At 44.8% G+C, this 27,388-nt stretch overlaps 2 protein-coding genes across 11 annotated transcripts in view; both read left to right on the top strand.

Moving 5' to 3' along the window:
- LOC139542997 (extracellular sulfatase Sulf-2-like) overlaps positions 1 to 4,992 on the top strand; it is a 267,301-nt gene extending 262,309 nt beyond the window's left edge. For 4 of the 9 annotated variants that reach the window (XM_071349057.1, XM_071349056.1, XM_071349055.1 and 1 more), the window contains one exon: positions 1,091 to 4,992. In XM_071349057.1, the coding sequence (XP_071205158.1) occupies positions 1,091 to 1,791 (701 nt within the window). In that variant the 3' untranslated portion in view covers positions 1,792 to 4,992. Of the gene's footprint in view, positions 1 to 118; positions 173 to 548 lie in introns of all 9 variants that reach the window. The other 5 variants (XM_071349059.1, XM_071349060.1, XM_071349062.1 and 2 more) reach the window with 3 other exon arrangements.
- Positions 4,993 to 6,072: 1,080 nt separating this feature from the next.
- The window catches only part of LOC139542996 (rho GTPase-activating protein 39-like), a 151,969-nt gene continuing 130,653 nt past the window's right edge, over positions 6,073 to 27,388 (top strand). The window contains exon 1 of one of the 2 annotated variants that reach the window (XM_071349051.1): positions 6,073 to 6,244. In XM_071349051.1, coding sequence (XP_071205152.1) covers positions 6,231 to 6,244 — 14 coding nt within the window. In that variant the 5' untranslated portion in view covers positions 6,073 to 6,230. The remainder of the gene's footprint in view (positions 6,245 to 27,388) is intronic. The other variant, XM_071349052.1, reaches the window with a different exon arrangement.

The raw sequence follows: 27,388 nt of genomic DNA, 5'->3' as shown, positions 1-27,388 counted from the left end.
TCAGTGTATGCTTCACTGTCTCTACACTCCTTCTGAGGTTGGGAGAAGGTTGAGGGCTTATTATCCTCTGCTTGAACGGGCTGGATAACAGTCTATCTTATTGCTGCTTGTGCATCAGGCTGTTTCAACGCAGAAAGTGGCCAAAAGTGAAGATGCCCACCTCCAAATCACTGTGAGTCTGGAACTTCACGATGCCACCAAACAGTCACCTCTAACAGCCACCTCTAACAGCCACCTCTAACAGCCACCTCTAACAGTCACCTCTAACAGTCAACTCTAACTCACGATGCCACCAAACAGTCACCTCTAACAGTCACCTCTAACAGTCACCTCTAACCTGTTTTTTCTTCCTCTCTTTCGTTCCTCTTTCATTTTGTTAGTTTTTTCAACTCTGGGTTTTTCCAGGCTTGCCTGCTGCTCTCTGCTAGTTCTAGTTAATAACAATGTCTGTCTCACTCTCCTGTCTGTCTCTATGAATGGATGTAATTCTAACCTGCAAGGTTTAGGCAGCTCACATCTCATACTGTCCTGTTGCTTGTCACCTGTAGAGGGCGCCATCCACCCCCACCGCCCAGCGCATCTGCCTTAGTCATCTAATCATCTGTACCTGTAGAGGGCGCCATCCACCCCCACCGCCCAGCGCATCTGCCTTAGTCATCTAATCATCTGTACCTATAGAGGACGCCATCCACTCCCACCGCCCAGCGCATCTGCCTTAGTCATCTAATCATCTGTACCTGTAGAGGACGCCATCCACCCCCACCGCCCAGCGCATCTGCCTTAGTCATCTCTGTTGGTTGACTCTCACTTTCATAAGACTGCAGTGCCTCACAATGTCTCTCACTCTTTCTGATACTCTGCTGTCCATGTGTCTTGTCTGTTTCTCCATGTAGCTGCCTCATATACTAGTGTGAATGTCAGAGAATGAACCCATTCAAGCATTCATATAGAATAGAATACTACTCTGTCCTGGGAGCAGTTTACTGGGAGCTGTGTTCACGTGGTGGTGATGAGGAGAGTACAGACACAACGGGAGACAGAGGTTTGCTGTGGATGACACTGTTTTGTCTGTGTGATTTTGTCTCATCAGAGGACAGATTTGGGAAGGCTGGGAGGGATAGGGTCCAAGAGGCGACAGTGGCCCTGTCAGAAGCACCCAGTGCAGGAGGAACGGGAACGGACTGGTCAGAACTTGAACCCTTGTACAGACTTGACAAGCACGCCTATGATCTCAAACTCAACTTCAACGTCAGCCTGGAGGACTGGGACAACTTTGACTGGACCGTGGACAGGATGTTCACGTTGCTAGGCAACTTCAACCACCAGCCGAACGGGCGCCGCAGCAACTTGATTCCTGGGGAGGGTAGAGGAGGAAGAGACCACGCCCTGGTGTCCTCAACGGACCAATCAGCCTCAGCCATCTACCTGACCACCCTGGCCACTCCAGCTCTCCTGCTGAGAGAGGCTGGGGCCGAGGTCCTGAGGGAGGCGTTGGGGCTGAATGGAGGGGTGCACCGCTCTTCCTCCTCCTCTTCCTCCTCCTCTTCCTGTCCTCCAGTCCCAGCTGAGGAGGGCCGCTCTGACTGGGACCACTCCCCACCTCTCCTCAACCAGTTAGGGGAGGAGGGCCAGCCTAGACTGCATGACGAGGATGAGGAGGGCAGGGATAGGGGTGATGAAGAGGAGGAGGAAGAGTTGTTTAGGAGACGGTCGGCCCGGTGGAGGCTGAACCATGCTCACTGTAAGTGCAGTGACTTTGTTCAGGAAGCTGAGAACGGGTTGCCTGTATGACTGCCTGTAAGACCCCTCTCTCACTCTGTCTCCCCTCCTCACCTGAGATTTTAGGGAGACTGAATCAGCACAATGCCACCTCTGGCCTGTCCCCCACCCAGACCCCCTTAACCTCTCAAGCTCCTCCTCCTCAGGCCACAGCAGCACTTCCAGGCTGATATGGGGATGAGCCTGTCCCTTTAATCAAGACTGCAGTCCTCCAGTGCCCCAACCATATACCAGGCCCCCTGCTGGCCCCTTCCTGTAATACACCAACGGACTTCACCAGGAGATTCTTTATGAGCGAACACAGCAGCAGCAGCACATGATTCTTTATGAGCGAACACAGCAGCAGCAGCACATGATTCTTTATGAGCGAACACAGCAGCAGCAACACATGATTCTTTATGAGCGAACACAGCAGCAGCAGCACATGATTCTTTATGAGCGAACACAGCAGCAGCAGCACATGATTCTTTATGAGCGAACACAGCAGCAGCAGCACATGATTCTTTATGAGCGAACACAGCAGCAGCAGCACATGATTCTTTATGAGCGAACACAGCAGCAGCAGCACATGATTCTTTATGAGCGAACACAGCAGCAGCAGCACATGATTCTTTATGAGCGAACACAGCAGCAGCAACACATGATTCTTTATGAGCGAACACAGCAGCAGCATCACATGATTCTTTTCCTAATGCAGGACCTTACTTTGCTTTGTTTTTTGTTTTTGGTGCAGGGAGCTTTGGGAATGGGAGAGGAAATTTAACTTGATTGATTTTTGATATTCATTGGATTCTTTGAAAAAAGATTTTGTATTGTATACGTGTATTTGACTTTTTTAGTTTTTACTAATGGGTGTATGAATTGGTGCCGGTTCCATCCCCCTGTGCAGATGATGTGTCTGTGGCTCATTGATTCATGATTTTTTTTACCAATGTGTTACTAATTCATTTTTGAAAACACTTAATTCCACAAAATGCAGATGATCAATTATGAGGTTCAGTGATGCACACACATACACACACACACACACACACACACACACACACACACACACACACACACACACACACACACACACACACACACACACACACACACACACACACACACACACACACACACACACACACACACACACACACACCTCACACACTTTGAGTTACAGTGCTGTGGAACTTGCCTTTTGAGTTTGGCGTCAAACCGACAGGAGGATGTTGTGGTTAGTGCAGGTAGGAACTGGGACTGAGTGTTATCTAAGTGCCGTATCTTTTCAGTGTTGCAGCTTATTTCACTTCTACTCTGTTTCTAATGAAAAACAAGAGACTTGATATTTTTTGTGAATCAAAACATTCCCTTTTGTTGTGTTCTTATTTTCATTTCAAAATGACTGAGTTCTGGATGTTGAACACAAGAAGAGTTTTTACTGAAAATATCTCTACAACTTGGTAGCTGTGGCATTAACCGTTTTTGAGACAGTCCAATCAGAAAACATGCAATCGAAGGCACTTATTTGATGTGAACCCACGGAGACGTATAGAGATCACAACATTGTAGCTGTCCCATGATGGTGTCTGTGACAGTATAGAGATCACAACATTGTAGCTGTCCCATGATGGTGTCTGTCCCATGATGGTGTCTGTGACAGTGTGGGCAACACCACTGAAGCCATTTCCATTTTAAAATTGTCCGTTTTCTTCTTCTTTAGATAAAAAAAAAGTGTAAACTAATATAGGTGTCTTATCGCCTCCTGCAGTGCTGGAGTCCTGAACCAAATTTAGTGTCATTCATTTATTGTGGCCACTAGATAGCAGTCACATAGCTTGAAGCCATTTACAAACTAGGCAAACCAATTTGAAGAAGAAGACAATGCTCTGCTCATTGGCTGATCGCTCCCAACCCCATAGGAATCCCTACCCAGTTGACTACTTTAAGGTGTCTGGAAGCCCTCAATGGCAATGTCCATGCAAAAACAGGTTATTTCTATGTAATGATCCTTATACATCTCTATGTGTGAACCTGACTTGTCTGGTTGGTTCATCCCGGAAGCCTGTTTCATGAAGGTATCAGTCCACAGTTGAGTTCCCCTACTAAGACGTTGTTGCATGTATCAACCAATGGTTGTGTGCCACATCATCGACTGTGCTGCCGGGCACCAGATTGCTAGGACATATGATATGATTAGCTGATATGTAAAATAACTATCCAATGGCTGGGCAGAGGAACGTGCCCCACTACCTCTCTCTGATGTCATCAAAGGCTTCAGAGAGAAAAGGTGCGCTTGTTTTGCAAGCCGATGTGTCCCAGAGATGGATGGGACATAGGTTTCATGACCCACTCACCTTATACCTTATACAGCAACCCTGGCAGTTTATTCTGCCTAATACCACTTAGAGATACTCAGAACATGCTGGATTGTAAAACAAGCCCACACAGTCATGATCGGCCATAACTTCATGGTCTAAAGACTGTAGCTACACGTGTTTCTCTTATCATGTCTTTCTGTAGAAATAAAAATACATGGAAAAATAAATGTATTTAACAAATGCTGAATTCTTTATAACAATAGATTTGTTCGCTATACATGGTGCTATTGGGGTCCTAACATATATATAAAATTGCTGTATGTATTTGAATGTAGGTTTTTGCGGTAATCTGTACAAGTTTGGAAATGGGAATTTAGCATATCCCTACTCCCCCTCACAGTGGGATCATGGCCGGGGATCTGCCGTTATTGACCGGGACCCTGGAGCAATTTGGGTTGAGTGACTTGCTCAATGGCAGATCAACAGATGTTTCACCTTGTTTGCACGGGGATTCAAAATATCAACCTTGCGGTTACTGGTGAAATGTTCTACCTGCTAGGCTACCTGCCGCCCTACAGCGCACCGATGATTCACACCTGTAAGTAGTCTTCTGATGTGAACACCCTTGAGCAGAAGGAATCTTTCCACCCTCAATTTACCAGGAAACCGAACCCCCCAATAACTTTGTACTATATTGTATGAGGTAAAACAAGTCCCTTCTCCCCCTGGAAAAAAATAAGCAACAGTATTTTTTATTAGCACTTTGAAATGGACTACTGTATGTAAAAAGAAGAGGGTTTTATCATAACGATGCCTTGTGCAGTTCCATAGGTTTATCGTGCATATATTTTTGTTTCCGGTGAACAGTTGATAGCTGTAACTAGTTTGTGAATAAAGTGTTGAATGTCAAGGTTTCCTCCTCTTCACTCAGTCTGGGTTGTGTTTATTTGACATATTCAGACCTGCAGTCCTTGATTGGGAGACTCTGTTACCAATACCATACATGCCTATTTCTTATTTGGAATCAAATCAAATTCAAATCAAATCAAATTTATTTTATATAGCCCTTCGTACATCAGCTAATATCTCGAAGTGCTGTACAGAAACCCAGCCTAAAACCCCAAACAGCAAGCAATGCAGGTGTAGAAGCACGGCGGCTAGGAAAAACTCCCTAGAAAGGACGGAACCTAGGAAGAAACCTAGAGAGGAACCAGGCTATGAGGGGTGGCCAGTCCTCTTCTGGCTGTGCCGGGTGGAGATTATAACAGAACATGGCCAAGATGTTCAAAGATACAGTACATGTTCATACATGTACTGTATAACATATATTTCTGGGTTCTGACTAACCATACATTTGATCTTGTTCCATATTCAGCCAACAGGTGTCACTGGTTCTTTCAGATTTGGTGAAATGTAAATCTCTTGATAAATGTGTTGATTTATTGGTACACATCTAAGAATGATTTCCCAAACAGTTAATTTAATGAATAGACACTGACCCAAACTTTTGGACACAATTGGATCTGGGGTGACAGTCGACATGAAGTCTGGGATGTATATCTCTGTCTCGGCACTAGGTGGGTGTATTGGATCATGTTGACAACTAAGATCATCAGACACCCCAATGCAGAGGGAAAACAGAGGGGTATACTACTAAGCAAATGAGCTAGTAGCAAATTAGCCAGCTAACTTTGATAAACAACCAGAAAAAACTATTGATTTTCTGATTCATTAAGAAAGCTTAACTTAGATATGTGTTTTTGGTTGTTGAGTCAATAAGACCATGCCCATTTCAAACTTATCCTTCTAAAATATATATGTATTTCAGAATATTTAGGCAAATTAGCTGTCTAACTCATTCAAGCTGCTTTGTAGTATACCGCTCAATTAAATACAGTCCGTTAGGGATCAGATTACATATAAACCATGATCATGGTGGAGTTTCGTGGAGGGGTGTGTGTGTTGTACTGACATGGTGGAGTTTCGTGGAGGGGTGTGTGTGCTGTACTGACTTGCATACAGACAGGGCAGGGGTGAGGCAGTACTCTGCTCCAGTTACGTGGAAACGCACATACATAGCTCAACTAGTGGGAAATCTACTACAATGCAACTCTTATTCCAACTTTTTGCTCATACAATGTGAGGAAGATGACCGAGACAAGGTATGCGAGTTACTATTTACTGTACATTGTATTGTCAATGCATGTAACTTTGTGTTTCTCTCGGTGAACGAAACTAGACCGATATAATGTAACACGTTTTTGCTGTTGATCCTCGTGTTACCGCTTCTCACTTCTGCGGATTGACGATTCCCACTGTCTGTTGTGCTACAGTAAAATAATACAACAGGCTTGAAGTAGACTATAGACTGGAGATGAAGTTTTACATTACTCAAACTTTATAGAAAAACGTATTGTCTCGGTTTCCCTTTGCGTGCCTCAAATAAAAAATGTTCCCTTTATTTGAAATGCAAATGGTATGCTATGGAAATGAAAAATAACAAACATTTGTCAAACGCAAATCGTTATTACCATATTAACACAGTCTAAGCTAATAACATGTAGTTAGTGATTTGAACAAACTAATTTCAAACGGATAAAAAGCTTGAAATGAAGGACACTAACAAGACATACAAACTAATGCATTGGGAGGTGAAATGTTACCCCGTTTCAATAATTATTTGATTGTTCTGTATCAATGTATTGTATTCATTACGGATGTAGTCCTTCTTTTCTAGAGAAAGTCACCCTAAAACACTGCATGCCTGTCCAATAACTACACTACGGTCTATTACACTGCTCCTTATCGGTGTGTAAAACCATGCCTCTGGGCAACTTCAACGTTCAAACACGAGATCCAAGGTTTTTACAATGGATTAATGGGCTAGTCTGGGGGGAAACATGCCTGGTCTTGACCGGCATGCATGTCGGTGAACAGATGCTGAACGCTACAGGAGAGGGCTGGTAAATTACACATGGTCCAGCATGCTTTCCCTCTGGTGCTGTGTCAGTCAATCTGCCGCCCAGTCAGTCACTTCCCATCCTGACTTCCATGTGTCCAGCATAATGGCAACCATCAGCGGGACGGGCGTGGGCATATTTTATTCATATTTTAGTTAAACTGACTGGAGTCGATTAGCTGTTTAGTGTTGGCCTCATGCTATATACCATTTATATAAAGACATATAAAGATTGGGGTAGTTAGATGAATTTGTTAGCCTGTAATCAGCAGTGTATTGCTCTTACTGAATAGAGATGTGTGAGTACTGTATATATAATGATAGAGATGTGTTACTACTGTAGATATAATCACACTTGAAGGGAGTCCAAGTTACACATTGTGAAGACAGTGAGCAAATGGGGGCCATGGAAGCATTAACTATGTTTTATTGTGCTGTGGAAGCCAGACTTGGATTGTATGATTGTGGTCCGATTTTAATGATCAGTTTCTTCTCTTGAATCTTGGCAGATGTTACTACAAATTGCTTGGTTCCGTTACCAAAGTAAAAACATAAATAAAAAAACACATGCATGTTCCATAGCACTGTTACTATATAATAACTATTACTATCATACTATTACTATTATACTAACTATTACTATTATAATAACTATTACTATTATACTATTACTATTATACTAACTATTACTATCATACTAACTATTACTATTATAATAACTATTACTATTATACTAACTATTACTATTATAATAACTATTACTATCATACTATTACTATTATACTAACTATTACTATCATACTAACTATTACTATTATAATAACTATTACTATTATACTAACTATCACTATTAAACTAACTATTACTACCATACTAACTATTACTATCATACTAACTATTACTATTATACTAACTATTACTATTATACTAACTATTACTATTATACTAACTATCACTATTAAACTAACTATTAATATCATACTAACTATTACTATCATACTATTACTATTATACTAACTATTACTAGTATACTAACTATTACTGGTATACTGACTACTACTATTAAACTAACTATTACTATCATACTAACTATTACTATCATACTAACTATTACTATTATACTAACTATTACTATTATACTAACTATTACTATCATACTAACTATTACTATCATACTAACTATGACTATCATACTATTACTATTATACTAACTATTACTAGTATACTAACTATTACTATCATACTAGCTATTACTATTATACTAACTATTACTATCATACTAACTATTACTATCATACTAACTATTACTATTATACTAACTATTACACTAACTATTACTACCATACTAACTATTGCTATCATACTAACTATTACTATCATACTAACTATGACTATCATACTAACTATTACTACCATACTAACTATTGCTATCATACTAACTATTGCTATCATACTAACTATTACTATCATACTAACTATTACTATTATACTAACTATTACTATCATACTAACTATTACTATCATACTAACTATTACTATCATACTAACTATTACTATCATACTAACTATTGCTATTATACTAAGTATTGAATATGGTCTATAGTCATACTGAGAGAGTTTTCATGTGTGGGAAAGGGACACACATGTTGCCGCTTCTCACTTCTGCAGATTGACGATGTCCACTGTCTGTTGTGCTACAGTAAAATAATACAACAGGCTTGAAGTAGACTATAGACTGGAGATGAGGTTTTACATTACTCAAACTTTATAGAAACACGTATTGTCTCGGTTTCCCTTTGCGTGCCTCAAATTTAAATGTTATCTTTATTTGCAATGCAAATGGTATGCTATGGAAATGAAAAAGAACAAACATTTGTCAAACGCAAATCGTTATTACCATATTAACACAGTCTAAGACAATAACATGTAGTCAATGATTTGAACAAACTAATTTCAAACTAACCCCCACCCCCCACCCCCACCCACGGGTATCCCGGGCGAACAGGAGCATTGCTGAAATAAATTGTGTTAGGTTCTGACGTCTTCAGTCACCCACACACAACCTCCACTACTATCATTAAAATTAATGTTCTATAGTTGAGTAAAGCTCTCCTGATGTAGGCAGACAACAAGCGTCTTCACGTGGATATACAGACAGTTATGGCTGGACACGTGACGGACAGCCATAATGAGATTGTGTAGTTGAGTAACATTGGTGGCATTGTGGTTACTACTGGCTGAGGCCTCTGCTGTTGTACATTGTTCTATAATGTCTCTCTCTCTCTTATGGTTCTTCTCTCCGTCCAACTGTGTCACCACTCTTTCCTTTCACCCCTGTTCTGTTTGTATTTGTCTGAGCCCAGGCACGCCAGGTATGTGGGACTGTTTTTACTGTTCGGGGTCACTTTGTGCTGACTGGGAGTTTGGGCTGAAAAGCTGCATTGTTGGGCCACTGCCTGCAGGATGAATCAGAGAGAGCTGACCATTGTGGACATCATCATTGACCATTTTAGATGTTGTCAAAGCCCTTTAGTCCTCCACAGCTGAGTCTGTGTGTTTATTTTATTTTATTTATTTAACCTTTATTTAACTAGGAAAGTCAGTTAAGAACAAATTCTTATTTACAATGACAACCTACCCTGGCCAAACCTGGACAACGCTGGGACAATTGTGCACCGCCCTATGGGACTCCCAATCACATCCGGATGTGATACAGCCTGGATTCGAACCAGGGACTGTAGTGACACCTCTTGAACTGAGACGCAGTGCCTTAGACCGTTGCACCACTCGGGAGCCCTAGAAAGCTGGTTGTTGGTTGGTTGATGGAAAGTAACTGTGTGGGTTCACGTGCACGCTCCTTTATGTGCACGTGTGCAATTGGTTGCGTTGTTGTTGTTGTTGTATATCTGTAGGCTATAATAGGTTTGAGTCAACGTGGCTAAACAGTGATCCCCATAGTGGTAGGATGAGAGCAGGCAGGGAGTGGTACACTAGGACAGTGATCCCCATAGTGGTAGGGTGAGAACAGGCAGGGAGTGGTACACTAGGACAGTGATCCCCATAGTGGTAGGGTGAGAACAGGCAGGGAGTGGTACACTAGGACAGTGATCCCCATAGTGGTAGGGTGAGAACAGGCAGGGAGTGGTACAGTAGGACAGTGATCCCCATAGTGGTAGGGTGAGAACAGGCAGGGAGTGGTACAGTAGGACAGTGATCCCCATAGTGGTAGGGTGAGAACAGGCAGGGAGTGGTACACTAGGACAGTGATCCCCATAGTGGTAGGGTGAGAACAGGCAGGGAGTGGTACACTAGGACAGTGATCCCCATAGTGGTAGGGTGAGAACAGGCAGGGAGTGGTACAGTAGGACAGTGATCCCCATAGTGGTAGGATGAGAACAGGCAGGGAGTGGTACACTAGGACAGTGATCCCCATAGTGGTAGGGTGAGAACAGGCAGGGAGTGGTACACTAGGACAGTGATCCCCATAGTGGTAGGGTGAGAACAGTCAGGGAGTGGTACACTAGGACAGTGATCCCCATAGTGGTAGGGTGAGAACAGGCAGGGAGTGGTACACTAGGACAGTGATCCCCATAGTGGTAGGGTGAGAACAGGCAGGGAGTGGTACAGTAGGACAGTGATCCCCATAGTGGTAGGGTGAGAACAGGCAGGGAGTGGTACACTAGGACAGTGATCCCCATAGTGGTAGGGTGAGAACAGGCAGGGAGTGGTACACTAGGACAGTGATCCCCATAGTGGTAGGGTGAGAACAGGCAGGGAGTGGTACACTAGGACAGTGATCCCCATAGTGGTAGGGTGAGAACAGGCAGGGAGTGGTACACTAGGACAGTGATCCCCATAGTGGTAGGGTGAGAACAGGCAGGGAGTGGTACACTAGGACAAACCCTGGGAATGGTAGGGTGTGTCAGTGCAGAGATCTTCTCTACTGGGTGGGGTGGTGTGTTGGTGCCGTCTGCATAATGAACCTCAGTGGGGAGGGAGACAGCTGTGAGGAGGCGTGTCTGAGCTGCCCAGGCCATGAATTAATTAAACTGTACTGCTACACACTAAAGCTGTGGTAGAGTACTTCTAAACCTGACATGTAAGTTAGTCATGACTTTGTAACAACACAAGACAATCTAAAGCAATGGCTATGGATTAACTGAGGGTTATCCTACGAAACAGGTTTGAGGAGTTAGATTTGACCAAAGTTACCTCACTAAGTTCAACACAGGATAACTGGCTATACCTTAAAAAGGTATAACTTTGTAACAACACAAGACAATCTAAAGCAACGGCTATGGATTAACTGAGGGGTATCCTATGAAACAGGTTTGAGGAGTTAGTGAGGTAACTTTGGTCAACTTTGGTCAACTCTTCAGCCAGTAGTAACCACAATGCCACCAATGTTACACAACTACACAATGTCATTATGACTGTCCGTCATGTGTCGTCTCCAGCCATAACTGTCTGTATATCAAAGTGAAGATGATTGTTTTCTTCATCAGGAGTCCGAGACTGTCACAACCGGCCGTGACCGGGAGTCCCTTAGGGCAGTGCACAACTGTCCCAGCGTCGTCCGGGTTAAGGGAGGGTTTGGCCGGGGGGGGGACTTTACTTGGCTCATCGCGCTCTAGCGACTCCTAGAGCCGGGCACCTGTAGGATGACTTCGGTCGTCAGTTGACCGGTGTTTCCTCTGACACATCGGTGCAGCTGGCTTCCGGGAGAAGCGAGCTGGTGTTGAGAAGTGCTGTTTGGTGGTTCATGTTTTGGAGGACGCATGACTCCACCGTCGCCTCTCCCGAGCCTGTTGGGGAGTTGCATCACTGAGACAAGATCGTAAATGGATATGACAAAATTGGGGAGAAAAAGGGGGTAAAATAAAAAATATATACTTTTTACACTATTAAAATGTGTAATGTTAAAATACATCACATTACACATTTATTAATGACAGAATGCATTTTAAACTTCACGCAATGAAACACTTTTTTATGACTTAATAAAATGTGAAACAAGGGGCTTGTGCATTGATAATCACACCAAAGACGCCATTAACGATAGGTAATAAAATAAAAACGACATTAACGATACGTTATAAAATAAAGACGGCATTTTTATTTATTTATTTTTTCACCTTTATTTAACCAGGTTGGCCAGTTGAGAACAAGTTCTCATTTACAACTGCGACCTGGCCAAGATAAAGCAAAGCAGTGTGACACAAACAACACCAGAGTTACACATGTGATAAACAAATGTACAGTCAATAACACCATAGAAATATCCGTATACAGTATGTGTAAATGAAGTAAGGAGGTAAGGCAATAAATAGGCTATAGTGGCGAAGTAATTACAATTTAGCAAATTAACACTGGAGTGATATATGTGCAGATGAGGATGTGCAAGTAGAAATACTGGAGTGCAAAGGAGCAGAAAAACAAAAACAAATATGGGGATGAGGTAGGTAGTTGGTTGGATGGATGGATGGATGGATGGATGGATGGATGGGCTATTTACAGATGGGCTGTGTACAGCTGCAGCGATCGGTAAGCTGCTCTGACAGCTGACGCTTAAAGTTAGTGAGGGAGATATAAGTCTATAACTTCAGTGATTTTTGCAATTTGTTCCAGTCATCGGCAGCAGAGAACTGAAAGGAAAGGAGGCCAAAGGAGGTGTTGGCTTTGGGGATGACCAGTGAAATATACCTGCTGGAGCGCGTGCTACAGGTGGTTGTTGCTATGGTGACCTAGCAGAGACTTATAGCTGACCTGGAGCCAGTGGGTTTGGCGACGAATATGTAGCGAGGACCAGCCAACGAGAGCATACAGGTCGCAGTGGTGGGTAGTATATGGGGCTTTGATGACAAAACGGATGGCACTGTGAGACTGCATCCAAATTGCTGAGTAGAGTGTTGGAGGCTATTTTGTAAATGACATCACCAAAGTCAATGTGAGTCTGGAAGGAGAGTTTACAGTCTAACCAGACACCTATGTATTTGTAATTGTCCACATATTCTAAGTCAGAACCGTCCAGAGTAGTGATGCTAGTCGGGCGGGCGGGTGCGGGCAACAATCGGTTGAAGAACATGCATTTAGTTTTACTAGCATTAATGCCTTATTTATTTTATTCACGATACGTTAAAAAATAAAGACGACATTAACGATAAGTAATAAAATAAAGACGACATTAACGATACGTTATGTTACAACCTGGCTCAAGATTGTAACAATGGGAAACCACACGCTGTAAAGGAATAACAAAATTAATTTATTCCATAAATAAGTAAACACTCACAACAATAATCAGATGAGGCATGAAGGTCAGTAAATTATGTGTCAACTGCCAAAACCACAACGAAACAACCAAAGGTATGCATGGAGAGAGGAATCTCTTGCTGAATGTGGAAACAGTGGCTTCAGCACTGACGACTAACCACTAGGCTACCGGCTGGTTACTGGCCCAACGCTCTATCCACTAGGCTACCTGCTGGTTACTGGCCCAACGCTCTATCCACTAGGCTACCTGCTGGTTACTGGCCCAACGCTCTAACCACTAGGCTACCTGCTGGTTACTGGCCCAACGCTCTATCCACTAGGCTACCTGCTGGTTACTGGCCCAACGCTCTAACCACTAGGCTACCTGCTGGTTACTGGCCCAACGCTCTAACCACTAGGCTACCTGCTGGTTACTGGCCCAACGCTCTAACCACTAGGCTACCGGCTGGTTACTGGCCCAACGCTCTAACCACTAGGCTACCTGCTGGTTACTGGCCCAACGCTCTAACCACTAGGCTACCTGTCGCCCCAGTGTTTGGCTCACCAGGATTTCCTTGTCCCATCGCGCTCTATCAACTCCTTGTGGTGGGCCGTGCGCCTGCAAGCTGACCCCGACACATTGGTGCAGTGCGGCTTGGCAGGGTGGTGTTTCGGAAGACGCATGGCTCTCGACCTTCGCCTCTCCGTAGGGGAGTTGCAGCGATGGGACAAGATTGTAACTACCAATTGGATATCACGAAATTGGGGAGAAAAAGGGGTAAAAGTACAAATATATATAATAAAAAAAAAAATAATACATACAGTATATATATATATATTTTTTAGCTAAGTAGTAAGCAATTGCAAAGTTGCTAATTAGCTACAATTTTTAAGTTGTCTGTGATGAGATTCGAACACGCAACCTTTGGGTTGCTAGATGTTCACGTTACACGTTATGCCTTAAGTAACCTTCTGTCTTATGTAACCATACCAAAACGCAACATATCATACTAATTTGCATGTCTTGGATTTACATTTACTATGTGACGTCTAGTCTATGAGACCAGGCTGGGTTCTTCTCTAGGTTTCATCCTAGGTTCCTGCCTTCAAAGCCACTGTGCTTCTGCCTCTGCATTGCTTGCTCTTTGGGGTTTTCGGCTGGGTTCCTGTATAGTATGTATGGTCTAATGTGACAACTGTTGATGTAAAAAAGGGCTAAATAAAATACATTTGATATTCCAGATAGGATTGGGGGAAAAACACAGCAACCAACACTGGGTCTAATGTTACTCTAATATAGTGTTTCCCATATATGTACGCGACCAACAAAATGGGATTTAATTTTGATATGATTTGAATTCACCTTATTCAACTCATTGAGGGCTTGAGGATTAGATGACAAGTTGAATCAGCTGTGCTTGTGTGCTGTTGGGGTTATTTGAGGACTGGAGTTGAGAATCACTGTTCTAATGAGTAGATATTTCCCCCAAATACTCCTGCAGTCCAAACCCCTTGGCGCCCATCCCTCTCCATTTGGTTTTACCACTACCCAGTAGGTGGTTGTGTGGATTTAACTCACAGTGTTTCACTGGTCTAACTGGCCTGTTTCCCTGGCATGGTGGTCCTTAGGCCTGGGTCCCAAAGTAGTAGTCAGTAAAAATGCCTGCTCATTAAGATGGGCCGTGATTCAGGGTCTCAGCTCATTAACATAGCTAGGACGTGTGCTACATTAACATAGCTAGGACGTGTGCTACATTGACATAGCTAGGACGTGTGCTACAGTAACATAGCTAGGACGTGTGCTACATTGACATAGCTAGGACATGTGCTACATTGACATAGCTAGGACGTGTGCTACATTGACATAGCTAGGACGTGTGCTACATTGACATAGCTAGGACGTGTGCTACATTAACATAGCTAGGACGTGTGCTACATTAACATAGCTAGGACGTGTGCTACATTGACATAGCTAGGACGTGTGCTACATTAACATAGCTAGGACGTGTGCTACAGTAACATAGCTAGGACGTGTGCTACATTGACTCTACTCCTGGGTCATGACTTGAAGACCCATGCCAGGATGTTCTAATCCAAATTGACGGTAATGAATACGGTATACATTATTTATTAGCTTTTTGGGGGGCTCCTAGCCCACAGTGTGATGAGGAATAGGCTGTATACCTGGAGATGATGTGTTATCTGACTGCCTGCTTCCTGCTGAATAGTTAGAAAGTACCAAGCAACATTTCAGTCACTGCTGACAGACACTACAATACCCTCACGCTAAACTTCACCTGCTAATTGTTTTAACGTTTTAGTAGAAGAAACAGTCCAAGTTGAATGTTATGTGTGTTAAATGTAAAAATGTTGGTTTAATCTTTCTTGACATTATCAGACGTCACGCGGAGAACTTCCACTTCCTAGTTTTCTCACTCTGGCCCATCTTTCATAACAGATCAGCAGTGAGAGAATCAGAACAAAGTGTGAGCCGTCTGTATTTTCTCTGTGCTTTTCAGATAGTCTCTGTTCTGATCTGGGGTTCTACTCTCTGTAAGTTGCTGTATGTGCTTTTTGACTGAGGCTGTCTGTAGGGACCCATGTTGATCTCAGAGCATGTCTTCTGTAAGACTCATATCTGGGACTGCTGCATCTCACAGAAGCAGACATGTGGAGGGGGGGGGGGGGGGGGGTTCAGCAGGCACTGAATCCCCGGCTACCTTCTAGAGCTGGGACGATAAACCCAAAATTGATCGACACCAACCATACTGATCACTTATCGTAGGCATTTTGCTGATGTCATTCAGTACAATAAGTACCCTGTACTAGAGAAATGTCAAGTTTGAAATGACATGAGTTTTGTAATATAAGTGATTGTTAGTGGTACACTTGAGGGATACGACCATCAAACCTGTAGTAGTAGTTACATCCGGCGCCCGGCGATAGTTACATCCGGCGCCGAAACGAGATGGCCGCCTCGCTTCGCGTTCCTTGGAAAATATGCAGTATTTTGTTTTTTTATGTGTTATTTCTTACATCGGTACCCCAGGTAATCTTAGGTTTCATTACATACAGTCGGGAGGAACTACTGAATATACGATTAACGTCAACTCATCATCGTTCCTACCAGGAATATGACTTTCCCGAAACGGATCCAGTGTTTTGCCTTCCACCCAATACAATGGATCTGATCCCAGCCGGCGACCCTGTGCGACGCCGTAAAAGGGGCAAACGAGGCGGTCTCCTGGTCAGGCTTCGGAGACGGGCACATCGCGCTCCACTCCCTAGCATACTACTCGCCAATGTCCAGTCTCTTGACAATAAGGTTGATGAAATCCGAGCACGGGTAGCATTCCAGAGAGACATCAGGGATTGCAACGTGCTCTGCTTCACGGAAACATGGCTAACTCAAGAGACGCTAACGGAGTCGGTGCAGCCAGCTGGTTTCTTCATGCATCGCGCCGACAGAAACAAACATCTTTCTGGTAAGAAGAGGGGCGGGGGGGTATGCCTTATGATTAACGAGACGTGGTGTGATCATCATAACAACACACAGGAACTCAAGTCATTCTGTTCACCTGATCTAGAACTCCTCACAATCAAATGTCGACCGCATTATCTACCAAGGGAATTCTCCTCAATCATAATCACAGCCGTATATATTCCCCCCCAAGCAGACACATCGATGGCCCTGAACGAACTTTATCTGACTCTTTGTAAACTGGAAACCACACACCCTGAGGCTGCATTCATCGTAGCTGGGGATTTTAACAAGGCTAATCTAAAAACAAAACTCCCTAAATTCTATCAGCATATCGATTGTGCTACCAGGGCTGGAAAAACCCTAGATCATTGTTATACTAATTTCCGCGACGCATATAAGGCCCTCCCCCGCCCCCCTTTCGGAAAAGCTGACCACGACTCCATTTTGTTGATTCCAGCCTACAAACAGAAACTAAAACAACAAGCTCCCACGCTCAGGTCTGTTCAACGCTGGTCCGACCAATCTGATTCCACGCTTCAAGACTGCTTCGATCACGCGGATTGGAATATGTTCCGCATTGCGTCCAACAACAATATTGACGAATATGCTGATTCGGTGAGCGAGCTCATTAGGAAGTGCATTGACGATGTCGTACCCACAGCAACGATTAAAACATTCCCAAACCAGAAACCGTGGATTGACGGCAGCATTCGCGTGAAACTGAAAGCGCGAACCACTGCTTTTAACCAGGGCAAGGTGACCGGAAGCATGACCGAATACAAACAGTGTAGCTATTCTCTCCGCAAGGCAATCAAACAGGCTAAGTCCCAGTACAGAGACAAAATCGAGTCGCAATTCAACAGCTCAGACACAAGAGGTATGTGGCAGGGTCTACAGTCAATCACGGATTACAAAAAGAAAACCAGCCCCGTCGCGGACCAGGATGTCTTGCTCCCAGACAGGCTAAACAACTTTTTTGCCCGCTTTGAGGACAATACAGTGCCACTGACACGGCCCCCTACCAAAACCTGCGGGCTCTCCTTCACTGCAGCCGAGGTGAGTAAAACATTTAAACGTGTTAACCCTCGCAAGGCTGCAGGCCCAGACGGCATTCCCAGCCGCGTCCTCAGAGCATGCGCAGACCAGCTGGCTGGTGTGTTTACGGACATATTCAATCAATCCTTATCCCAGTCTGCTGTTCCCACATGCTTCAAGAGGGCCACCATTGTTCCTGTTCCCAAGAAAGCTAAGGTAACTGAGCTAAACGACTACCGCCCCGTAGCACTCACTTCCGTCATCATGAAGTGCTTTGAGAGACTAGTCAAGGACCATATCACCTCCACCCTACCGGACACCCTAGACCCACTCCAATTTGCTTACCGACCCAATAGGTCCACAGACGACGCAATCGCAACCACACTGCACACTGCCCTAACCCATCTGGACAAGAGGAATACCCATGTGAGAATGCTGTTCATCGATTACAGCTCAGCATTTAACACCATAGTACCCTCCAAACTCGTCATCAAGCTCGAGACCCTGGGTCTCGACCCCGCCCTGTGCAACTGGGTCCTGGACTTCCTGACGGGCCGCCCCCAGGTGGTGAGGGTAGGTAACAACATCTCCACCCCGCTGATCCTCAACACTGGGGCCCCACAAGGGTGCGTTCTGAGCCCTCTCCTGTACTCCCTGTTCACCCACGACTGCGTGGCCATGCACGCCTCCAACACAATCATCAAGTTTGCGGATGACACTACAGTGGTAGGCTTGATTACCAACAACGACGAGACGGCCTACAGGGAGGAGGTGAGGGCCCTCGGAGCGTGGTGTCAGGAAAATAACCTCACACTCAACGTCAACAAAACAAAGGAGATGATTGTGGACTTCAGGAAACAGCAGAGGGAGCACCCCCCTATCCACATCGACAGGTCAGTAGTGGAGAAGGTGGAAAGTTTTAAGTTCCTCGGTGTACACATCACGGACAAACTGAATTGGTCCACCCACACAGACAGCGTCGTGAAGAAGGCGCAGCAGCGCCTCTTCAACCTAAGGAGGCTGAAGAAATTCGGCTTGTCACCAAAAGCACTCACAAACTTCTACAGATGCACAATCGAGAGCATCCTGTCGGGCTGTATCACCGCCTGGTACGGCAACTGCTCCGCCCACAACCGTAAGGCTCTCCAGAGGGTAGTGAGGTCTGCAGAACGCATCACCGGGGGCAAACTACCTGCCCTCCAGGACACCTACACCACCCGATGTCACAGGAAGGCCATAAAGATCATCAAGGACAACAACCACCCAAGCCACTGCCTGTTCACCCCGCTATCATCCAGAAGGCGAGGTCAGTACAGGTGCATCAAAGCAGGGACCGAGAGACTGAAAAACAGCTTCTATCTCAAGGCCATCAGACTGTTAAACAGCCACCACTAACATTTAGCGGCCGCTGCCAACATACTGACTCAACTCCAGCCACTTTAAAAATGGGAATCGATGGAAATTATGTAAAAATGTACCACTAGCCACTTTAAACAATGCCACTTAATATAATGTTTACATACCCTACATTACCCATCTCATATGTATATACTGTACTCTATATCATCTACTGCATCTTGCCATCTTTATGTAATACATGTACCACTAGCCACTTTAAACTATGCCACTTTATGTTTACATACCCTACAGTACTCATCTCATATGTATATACCGTACTCTATACCATCTACTGCATCTTGCCTATGCCGTTCTGTACCACCACTCATTCATATATCTTTATGTACATATTCTTTATCCCTTTACACTTGTGTGTGTATAAGGTAGTAGTTGTGGAATTGTTAGGTTAGATTACTTGTTGGTTATTACTGCATTGTCGGAACTAGAAGCACAAGCATTTCGCTACACTCGCATTAACATCTGCTAACCATGTGTATGTGACTAATAAAATTTGATTTGATTTGATTTGAAAATGATAACAAAATAAAACAGTGGTGCACATCCATGTTTTTAACTTAGCATTCTATTTATCATTATGACATCAATTCAGGCCTAGAATCCAGGAATGGCGTAGCAGTCGGATGTGTCTTTGTCCTGTCTTGTCCCGTGTAAATAGTATTCGTATTTTTCGTATACATTTCGTATTTATTTTAATTTCACTTTCCATCTAGGAACTGAATATACATTCCTACATTCCGCCTCACCCAATGTGGTACGGACCTGCTATTTTTTATATACTTTTGAACCGTAACCCCAATCAGAAGCTAGCCAGATAACTAGCTACTAGCTAGTAGTCAGTTAGCCACTGCTGCGGTCTTCGCCCTTAACTCGGACACAGCCAGCTTCAATACCGGGCCGATACCTGCCAGTCTGCAAGCGCGATATCAACCCAGAGCATATAGGACTGCTTTTTCTCTACCACATCACCGGATTCCTGACGCAAGCTCTGGACAATTACACCGTATTATCACAGCTAGCTAGCTGCAACCGAGTGGCTACTACTGGCTAACACCTCTGTCCCGAAGCAAGCACCAGTTAGCCTTGAGCTAGCCTCGAGCTAGGCCCATCTGCCGGCTAGCTGCAAGCGCGATATCAACCCAGAGCATATAGGACTGCTTTTTCTCTACCACATCACCGGATTCCTGACGCAAGCTCTGGACAATTACACCGTATCATCACAGCTAGCTAGCTGCAACCGAGTGGCTACTACTGGCTAACACCTCTGTCCCGAAGCAAGCACCAGTTAGCCTTGAGCTAGCCTCGAGCTAGGCCCATCTGCCGGCTAGCTGAAGAGCTAGTGCCACTGCCACTGCCACGAAGCTAGCACCAGTTAGCAAACACTATTCTACAATTCACAACCTCTCTTTCGCCATCGCCATCTGGCTTGGATTCTCTGTCGACACAACCACGTCTGAGCAGACCCCCTCCGTCTGAGCAGACCACCCCCCGGGCTACTAACTTTACACGCCGCGTGCTAGCTTAGTGGAGGCCTCCTCTGCTCCATCTACGGCTGCCCCCTGGACACTATGATCACTTGGCTACATAGCTGATGCATGCTTGACTGTCCATTAATTCACGGTACTCCATTCTGTTTATTTGTGTCTTATCTGTCGGCTCTGTGCTTCAACTCAGGATCTGTGTGTAGTTAATCCGACCCTCTCTGCCTAGTCATCGCCATTTTTTACCTGTTGTTGCTGTGTCAGACTAGCACCCTGTTATTGCTGCTGTTATCTTACCTGTTGTTTTAGCTAGCTCTCCCAATCAAGACCTGCAATCACTTTATGCCTTATTGTATGTCTCTCTCAAATATCAATATGCCTTGCATACTGTTGTTCAGGCTAGTTTTCATTGTCATTGTTTTGGTTTGCAATGGACCCTGTAGTTCCACTCTCCGTACCTCTGATACCCCCTTTGTCCCACCCCCCACACATGCGGTGACCTCACCCATTGAGACCAGCATGTCCAGAGATACAACCTCTCTTATCATCACCCAGTGCCTGGGCTTGCCTCCGCTGTACCCGCGCCCCTCCATACCCCTGTCTGCACATTATGCCCAGAATCTATTCTACCACGCCCATAAATCTGCTCCTTTTATTCTTTGTCCCCAACGCTCTAGGCGACCAGTTTTGATAGCCTTTAGCCGCACCCTCATCCTACTACTCCTCTGTTCCTCGGGTGATGTGGAGGTAAACCCAGGCCCTGCATGTCCCCAGTCACCCTCATTTGTTGACTTCTGCGATCGAAAAAGCCTTGGCCTCATGCATGTCAACATCAGAAGCCTCCTCCCTAAGTTTGCCTTACTCACCGCTTTAGCACACTCTGCCAATCCTGATGTCCTTGCCGTGTCCGAATCCTGGCTTAGGAAGGCCACCAAAAATTCTGAGATTTCCATACCCAACTATAACACTTTCCGTCAAGATAGAACTGCCAAAGGGGGAGGAGTTGCAATCTACTGCAGAGATAGCCTGCAAAGTTCTGTCATACTTTCCAGGTCTATGCCCAAACAGTTCGAACTTCTAATTTTAAAAATTAATCTCTCCAGAAATAAGTCTCTCACTGTTGCCGCCTGCTACCGACCCCCCTCAGCTCCCAGCTGTGCCCTGGACACCATCTGTGAATTGATCGCTCCCCATCTAGCTTCAGAGTTTGTTCTGTTAGGTGACCTAAACTGGGATATGCTTAACACCCCGGCAGTCCTACAATCCAAGCTTGATGCCCTCAATCTCACACAAATCATCAAGGAACCCACCAGGTACAACCCTAAATCCGTAAACATGGGCACCCTAATAGACATTATCCTGACCAACCTGCCCTCCAAATACACCTCTGCTGTCTTCAATCAAGATCTCAGCGATCACTGCCTCATTGCCTGTATCCGCCACGGGTCTGCGGTCAAACGACCACCCCTCATCACTGTCAAACGCTCCCTAAAACACTTCTGCGAGCAGGCCTTTCTAATCGACCTGGCCCGGGTACCCTGGAAGGATATTGACCTCATCCCGTCAGTTGAGGATGCCTGGTCATTCTTTAAATGTTACTTCCTCACCATATTAGACAAGCATGCTCCGTTCAAAAAATGCAGAACCAAGAACAGATATAGCCCTTGGTTCACTCCAGACCTGACTGCCCTCGACCAGCACAAAAACATCCTGTGGCGAACTGCAATAGCATCGAAGAGCCCCCGCGATATGCAACTGTTCAGGGAAGTCAGGAACCAATACACGCAGTCAGTCAGGAAAGCAAAGGCCAGCTTTTTCAAGCAGAAATTCGCATCCTGTAGCTCTAACTCCAAAAAGTTCTGGGATACTGTAAAGTCCATGGAGAACAAGAGCACCTCCTCCCAGCTGCCCACTGCACTGAGGCTAGGTAACACGGTCACCACCGATAAATCCGTGATAATCGAAGACTTCAACAAGCATTTCTCAATGGCTGGCCATGCCTTCTTCCTGGCGACTCCAACCTTGGCCAACAGCCCCGCCCCCCCCCCGCTGCTACTCGCCCAAGCCTCCCCAGCTTCTCCTTTACCCAAATCCAGATAGCAGATGTTCTGAAAGAGCTGGAAAACCTGGACCCATACAAATTAGCTGGGCTTGACAATCTGGACCCCCTATTTCTGAAACTGTCCGCCGCCATTGTCGCACCCCCTATTACCAGCCTGTTCAACCTCTCCTTCGTATCATCTGAGATCCCCAAGGATTGGAAAGCTGCCGCGGTCATCCCCCTCTTCAAAGGGGGAGACACCCTGGACCCAAACTGTTACAGACCTATATCCATCCTGCCCTGCCTATCTAAGGTCTTCGAAAGCCAAGTCAACAAACAGATCACTGACCATCTCGAATCCCACCGTACCTTCTCCGCTGTGCAATCCGGTTTCCGAGCCGGTCACGGATGCACCTCAGCCACGCTCAAGGTACTAAACGACATCATAACCGCCATCGATAAAAGACATTACTGTGCAGCCGTCTTCATCGACCTGGCCAAGGCTTTCGACTCTGTCAATCACCATATTCTTATCGGCAGACTCAGTAGCCTCGGTTTTTCTAATGACTGCCTTGCCTGGTTCACCAACTACTTTGCAGACAGAGTTCAGTGTGTCAAATCGGAGGGCATGTTGTCCGGTCCTCTGGCAGTCTCTATGGGGGTACCACAGGGTTCAATTCTCGGGCCGACTCTTTTCTCTGTATACATCAATGATGTTGCTCTTGCTGCGGGCGATTCCCTGATCCACCTCTACGCAGACGACACCATTCTATATACTTCCGGCCCTTCCTTGGACACTGTGCTATCTAACCTCCAAACGAGCTTCAATGCCATACAACACTCCTTCCGTGGCCTCCAACTGCTCTTAAACGCTAGTAAAACCAAATGCATGCTTTTCAACCGTTCGCTGCCTGCACCCGCACGCCCGACTAGCATCACCACCCTGGACGGTTCCGACCTAGAATATGTGGACATCTATAAGTACCTAGGTGTCTGGCTAGACTGCAAACTCTCCTTCCAGACTCATATCAAACATCTCCAATCCAAAATCAAATCAAGAATCGGCTTTCTATTCCGCAACAAAGCCTCCTTCACTCACGCCGCCAAACTTACCCTAGTAAAACTGACTATCCTGCCGATCCTCGACTTCGGCGATGTCATCTACAAAATAGCTTCCAACACTCTACTCAGCAAACTGGATGCAGTTTATCACAGTGCCATTCGTTTTGTTACTAAAGCACCTTATACGACCCACCACTGCGACCTGTATGCCCTAGTCGGCTGGCCCTCGCTACATGTTCGTCGTCAGACCCACTGGCTCCAGGTCATCTACAAGGCTATGCTAGGTAAAGTGCCGCCTTATCTCAGTTCACTGGTCACGATGGCTACACCCACCCGCAGCACGCGCTCCAGCAGGTGTATCTCACTGATCATCCCTAAAGCTAAAACCTCATTTGGACGCCTTTCCTTCCAGTTCTCTGCTGCCTGCGACTGGAACGAATTGCAAAAATCTCTGAAGTTGGAGACTTTTATCTCCCTCAACAACTTTAAAAATCTGCTATCCGAGCAGCTAACCGATCGCTGCAGCTGTACATAGTCCATCTGTAAACTACCCACCCAATTTACCTACCTCACCCCCCATACTGCTTTTATTTATTTACTTTTCTGCTCTTTTGCACACCAGTATCTCTTCTTGCACATGTTCATCTGATGATTTATCACTCCAGTGTTAATCTGCTAAATTGTAATTATTCGATTTATTGCCTACCTCATGCCTTTTGCACACATTGTATATAGATTCTCTTTTTTTCTACCATGTTATTGACTTGTTTATTGTTTACTCCATGTGTAACTCTGTGTTGTCTGTTCACACTGCTATGCTTTATCTTGGCCAGGTCGCAGTTGCAAATGAGAACTTGTTCTCAACTAGCCTACCTGGTTAAATAAAGGTGAAATAAATAAAAATAATTTTTTTTTATCACAATATGGATTTTGGTCCGTATTGCCAAGCTCTACTACCTTCCTCCGTCCTGTGATCTCATAACCACACCGGCCACCACCACGGCCACCACCACTGCTCTGGGCCTCACTGCAGCCGCCCCCCCCCCCCCCCCACTCTAAAGACCCTCTAATTGTATTCCTCTGACTGGACTCAAAGTGAGTGAGATCCCACCACGCTCATTCAACCTGTCTCCTGATCTATCTCAACACCCCCCCCACCCCCCCTCTCTCTCTCTCAATTCAAGGGGCTTTATTGGCATGGGAAACATATTTTTATATTGCCAAAGCAAGTGATATAGATAATAAACAAAAAATACAATAAACAAAACATGTTTTACAGTAAACATTACACTCCAAAAAGTTTAAAAGGAGTAGAGACATTTCAAATGTCATGTTATGGCTATACTGTATTATGGCTATATATAATGTGTAAATAGTTGAAGTACAAAAGGGAAAATAAATAAACATAATTATGGGTTGTATTTACAATGGTGTTTGTTCTTCACTGGTTGCCCTTTTCTTGTGGCAACAGGTCACAAATCTTGCTGCTGTGATGGCACACTGGTTTTGTATCCAATAGATATGGGAGTTTATCAAAATTGCGTTTGTTTTGGAATTCTTTGTGGGTCTGTGTAATCTGAGGGAAATATGTGCCTCTAATATGGTCATACATTTGGCAGCAGGTTAGGAAGTGCAGCTCAGTTTCCACCTCATTTTGTGGGCAGTGTGCACATTGCCTGTCTTCTCTTGAGAGCCATGTCTGCCTACAGCGGCCTTTCTCAATAGCAAGGCTATATGCTCACTGAGTCTGTACATAGTCAAAGCTTTCCTTAAGTTTGGGTCAGTCACAGTGGTCAGGTATTCTGCCACTGTGTACTCTCTGTTTAGGGCCAAATAGCATTCTAGTTTGCTCAGTTTTTTTGTTAATTCTTTCCAATGTGTTAAGTAATTATCTTTTTGTTTTCTAATGATTTGGTTGGGTCTAATTGTGCTGTTGTCCTGGGGCTCTGTGGGGTCTGTTTGTGTTTGTAAACAGAGCCCCAGGACCAGCTTGCTTAGGGGACTCTTCTCCAGGTTCATCTCTCTGTAGGTGATGGCTTTGTTATGGAAGGTTTGGGAATCGCTTCCTTTTAGGTGGTTGTAGAATTTAACAGCTCTTTTCTGGATTTTGATAATTAGTGGGTATCGGCCTAATTCTGCTCTGCATGCATTATTTGGTGTTCTACGTTGTACACGGAGGATATGTTTGCAGAATTCTGCATGCAGAGTCTCAATTTGGTGTTTGTCCCATTTTTTGTGAAGTCTTGTTTGATGAGCGGACCCCAGACCTCACAACCATAAAGGGCGATGGGCTCTATGACTGATTCAAGTATTTTTAGCCAGATCCTAATTGGTATGTTGAAATGTATGTTCCTTTTGATGGCATAGAATGCCCTTCTTGCCTTGTCTCTCAGATCGTTCACAGCTTTGTGGAAGTTACCTGTGGCACTGATGTTTAGGCAGAGGTATGTATAGTTTTTTGTGTGCTCTAGCGCAACAGTGTCTAGATGGAATTTGTGGTCCTGGCGATTGGACCTTTTTTGGAACACCATTATTTTGGTCCTACTGAGATTTACTGTCAGGGCCCAGGTCTGACAGAATCTGTGCAGAAGATCTAGGTGCTGCTGTAGGCCCTCCTTGGTTGGTGACAGAAGCACCAGATCATCAGCAAACAGTAGACATTTGACTTTGGATTCTAGTAGGGTGAGGCCGGGTGCTGCAGACTGTTCTAGTGTCCGCGCCAATTCGTTGATATATATGTTGAAGAGGATGGGGCTTAAGCTGCATCCCTGTCTCACCCCACGACCCTGTGTGAAGAAATGTGTGTGTTTTTTGCCAATTTTAACCGCACACTTGTTGTTTGTGTACATGGATTTTATAATGTCGTATGTTTTACCCCCAACACCACTTTCCATCAATTTGAAAAGCAGACCCTCATGCCAAATTGAGTCGAAGGCTTTTTTGAAATCAACAAAGCATGAGAAGACTTTGCCTTTGTTTTGGTTTGTTTGGTTGTCAATTAGGGTGTGTAGGGTGAATACATGGTCTGTTGTACGGTAATTTGGTAAAAAGCCAATTTGCCAATTTGCCAATTCAATCTCTCTGTCTCTCTCTGTCTCTATCCCTCTGGTTGATCTAAATGGAAGTGTAAAAGGACATTTAATCTCCATAACAAACAGATCAAAACAGCCTCCACCTCTACATTGTTGTTTTGGGGGGGCTTGAGAAATGTGTCAGCGTGTAAAGGAAGGATCGGGGGAAAGCCTCTGTTGTCTCTTTCCTGTGATTTATATAAGGGGTTGGAGGGGAGGAAACGTTCTCACAGTATGTGTTGGATCAGCACCCTGCTGCAACATGTCTCAGACGAGCTTTAGAGTAATTGACTCCTCCATGGTAACAGAGTTGGAGTGGCGGCTGGCTGGGTAGTGGTGTTGACAGGGGAGTAGGAGGACTGTTGATAGGCATGGTGTTGATATGTTCTGCTGTTTGATGAGTTAAACCTAATGAGAAACCATATCACACAGACATACAGCCTGTTCTCTCCTGTCCTGTCTTCTCCTATCCTCTCCTGTCCTCTCGTTTCCTCTCCTGTCCTCT

The sequence above is a fragment of the Salvelinus alpinus genome, chromosome 17, assembly GCF_045679555.1.
Source record: "Salvelinus alpinus chromosome 17, SLU_Salpinus.1, whole genome shotgun sequence".
Classification (NCBI taxonomy): domain Eukaryota; kingdom Metazoa; phylum Chordata; class Actinopteri; order Salmoniformes; family Salmonidae; genus Salvelinus; species Salvelinus alpinus.
The sequence above is the reverse complement of the archived record's forward strand: the minus strand, read 5'-3'. Positions and strand labels throughout refer to the sequence as shown.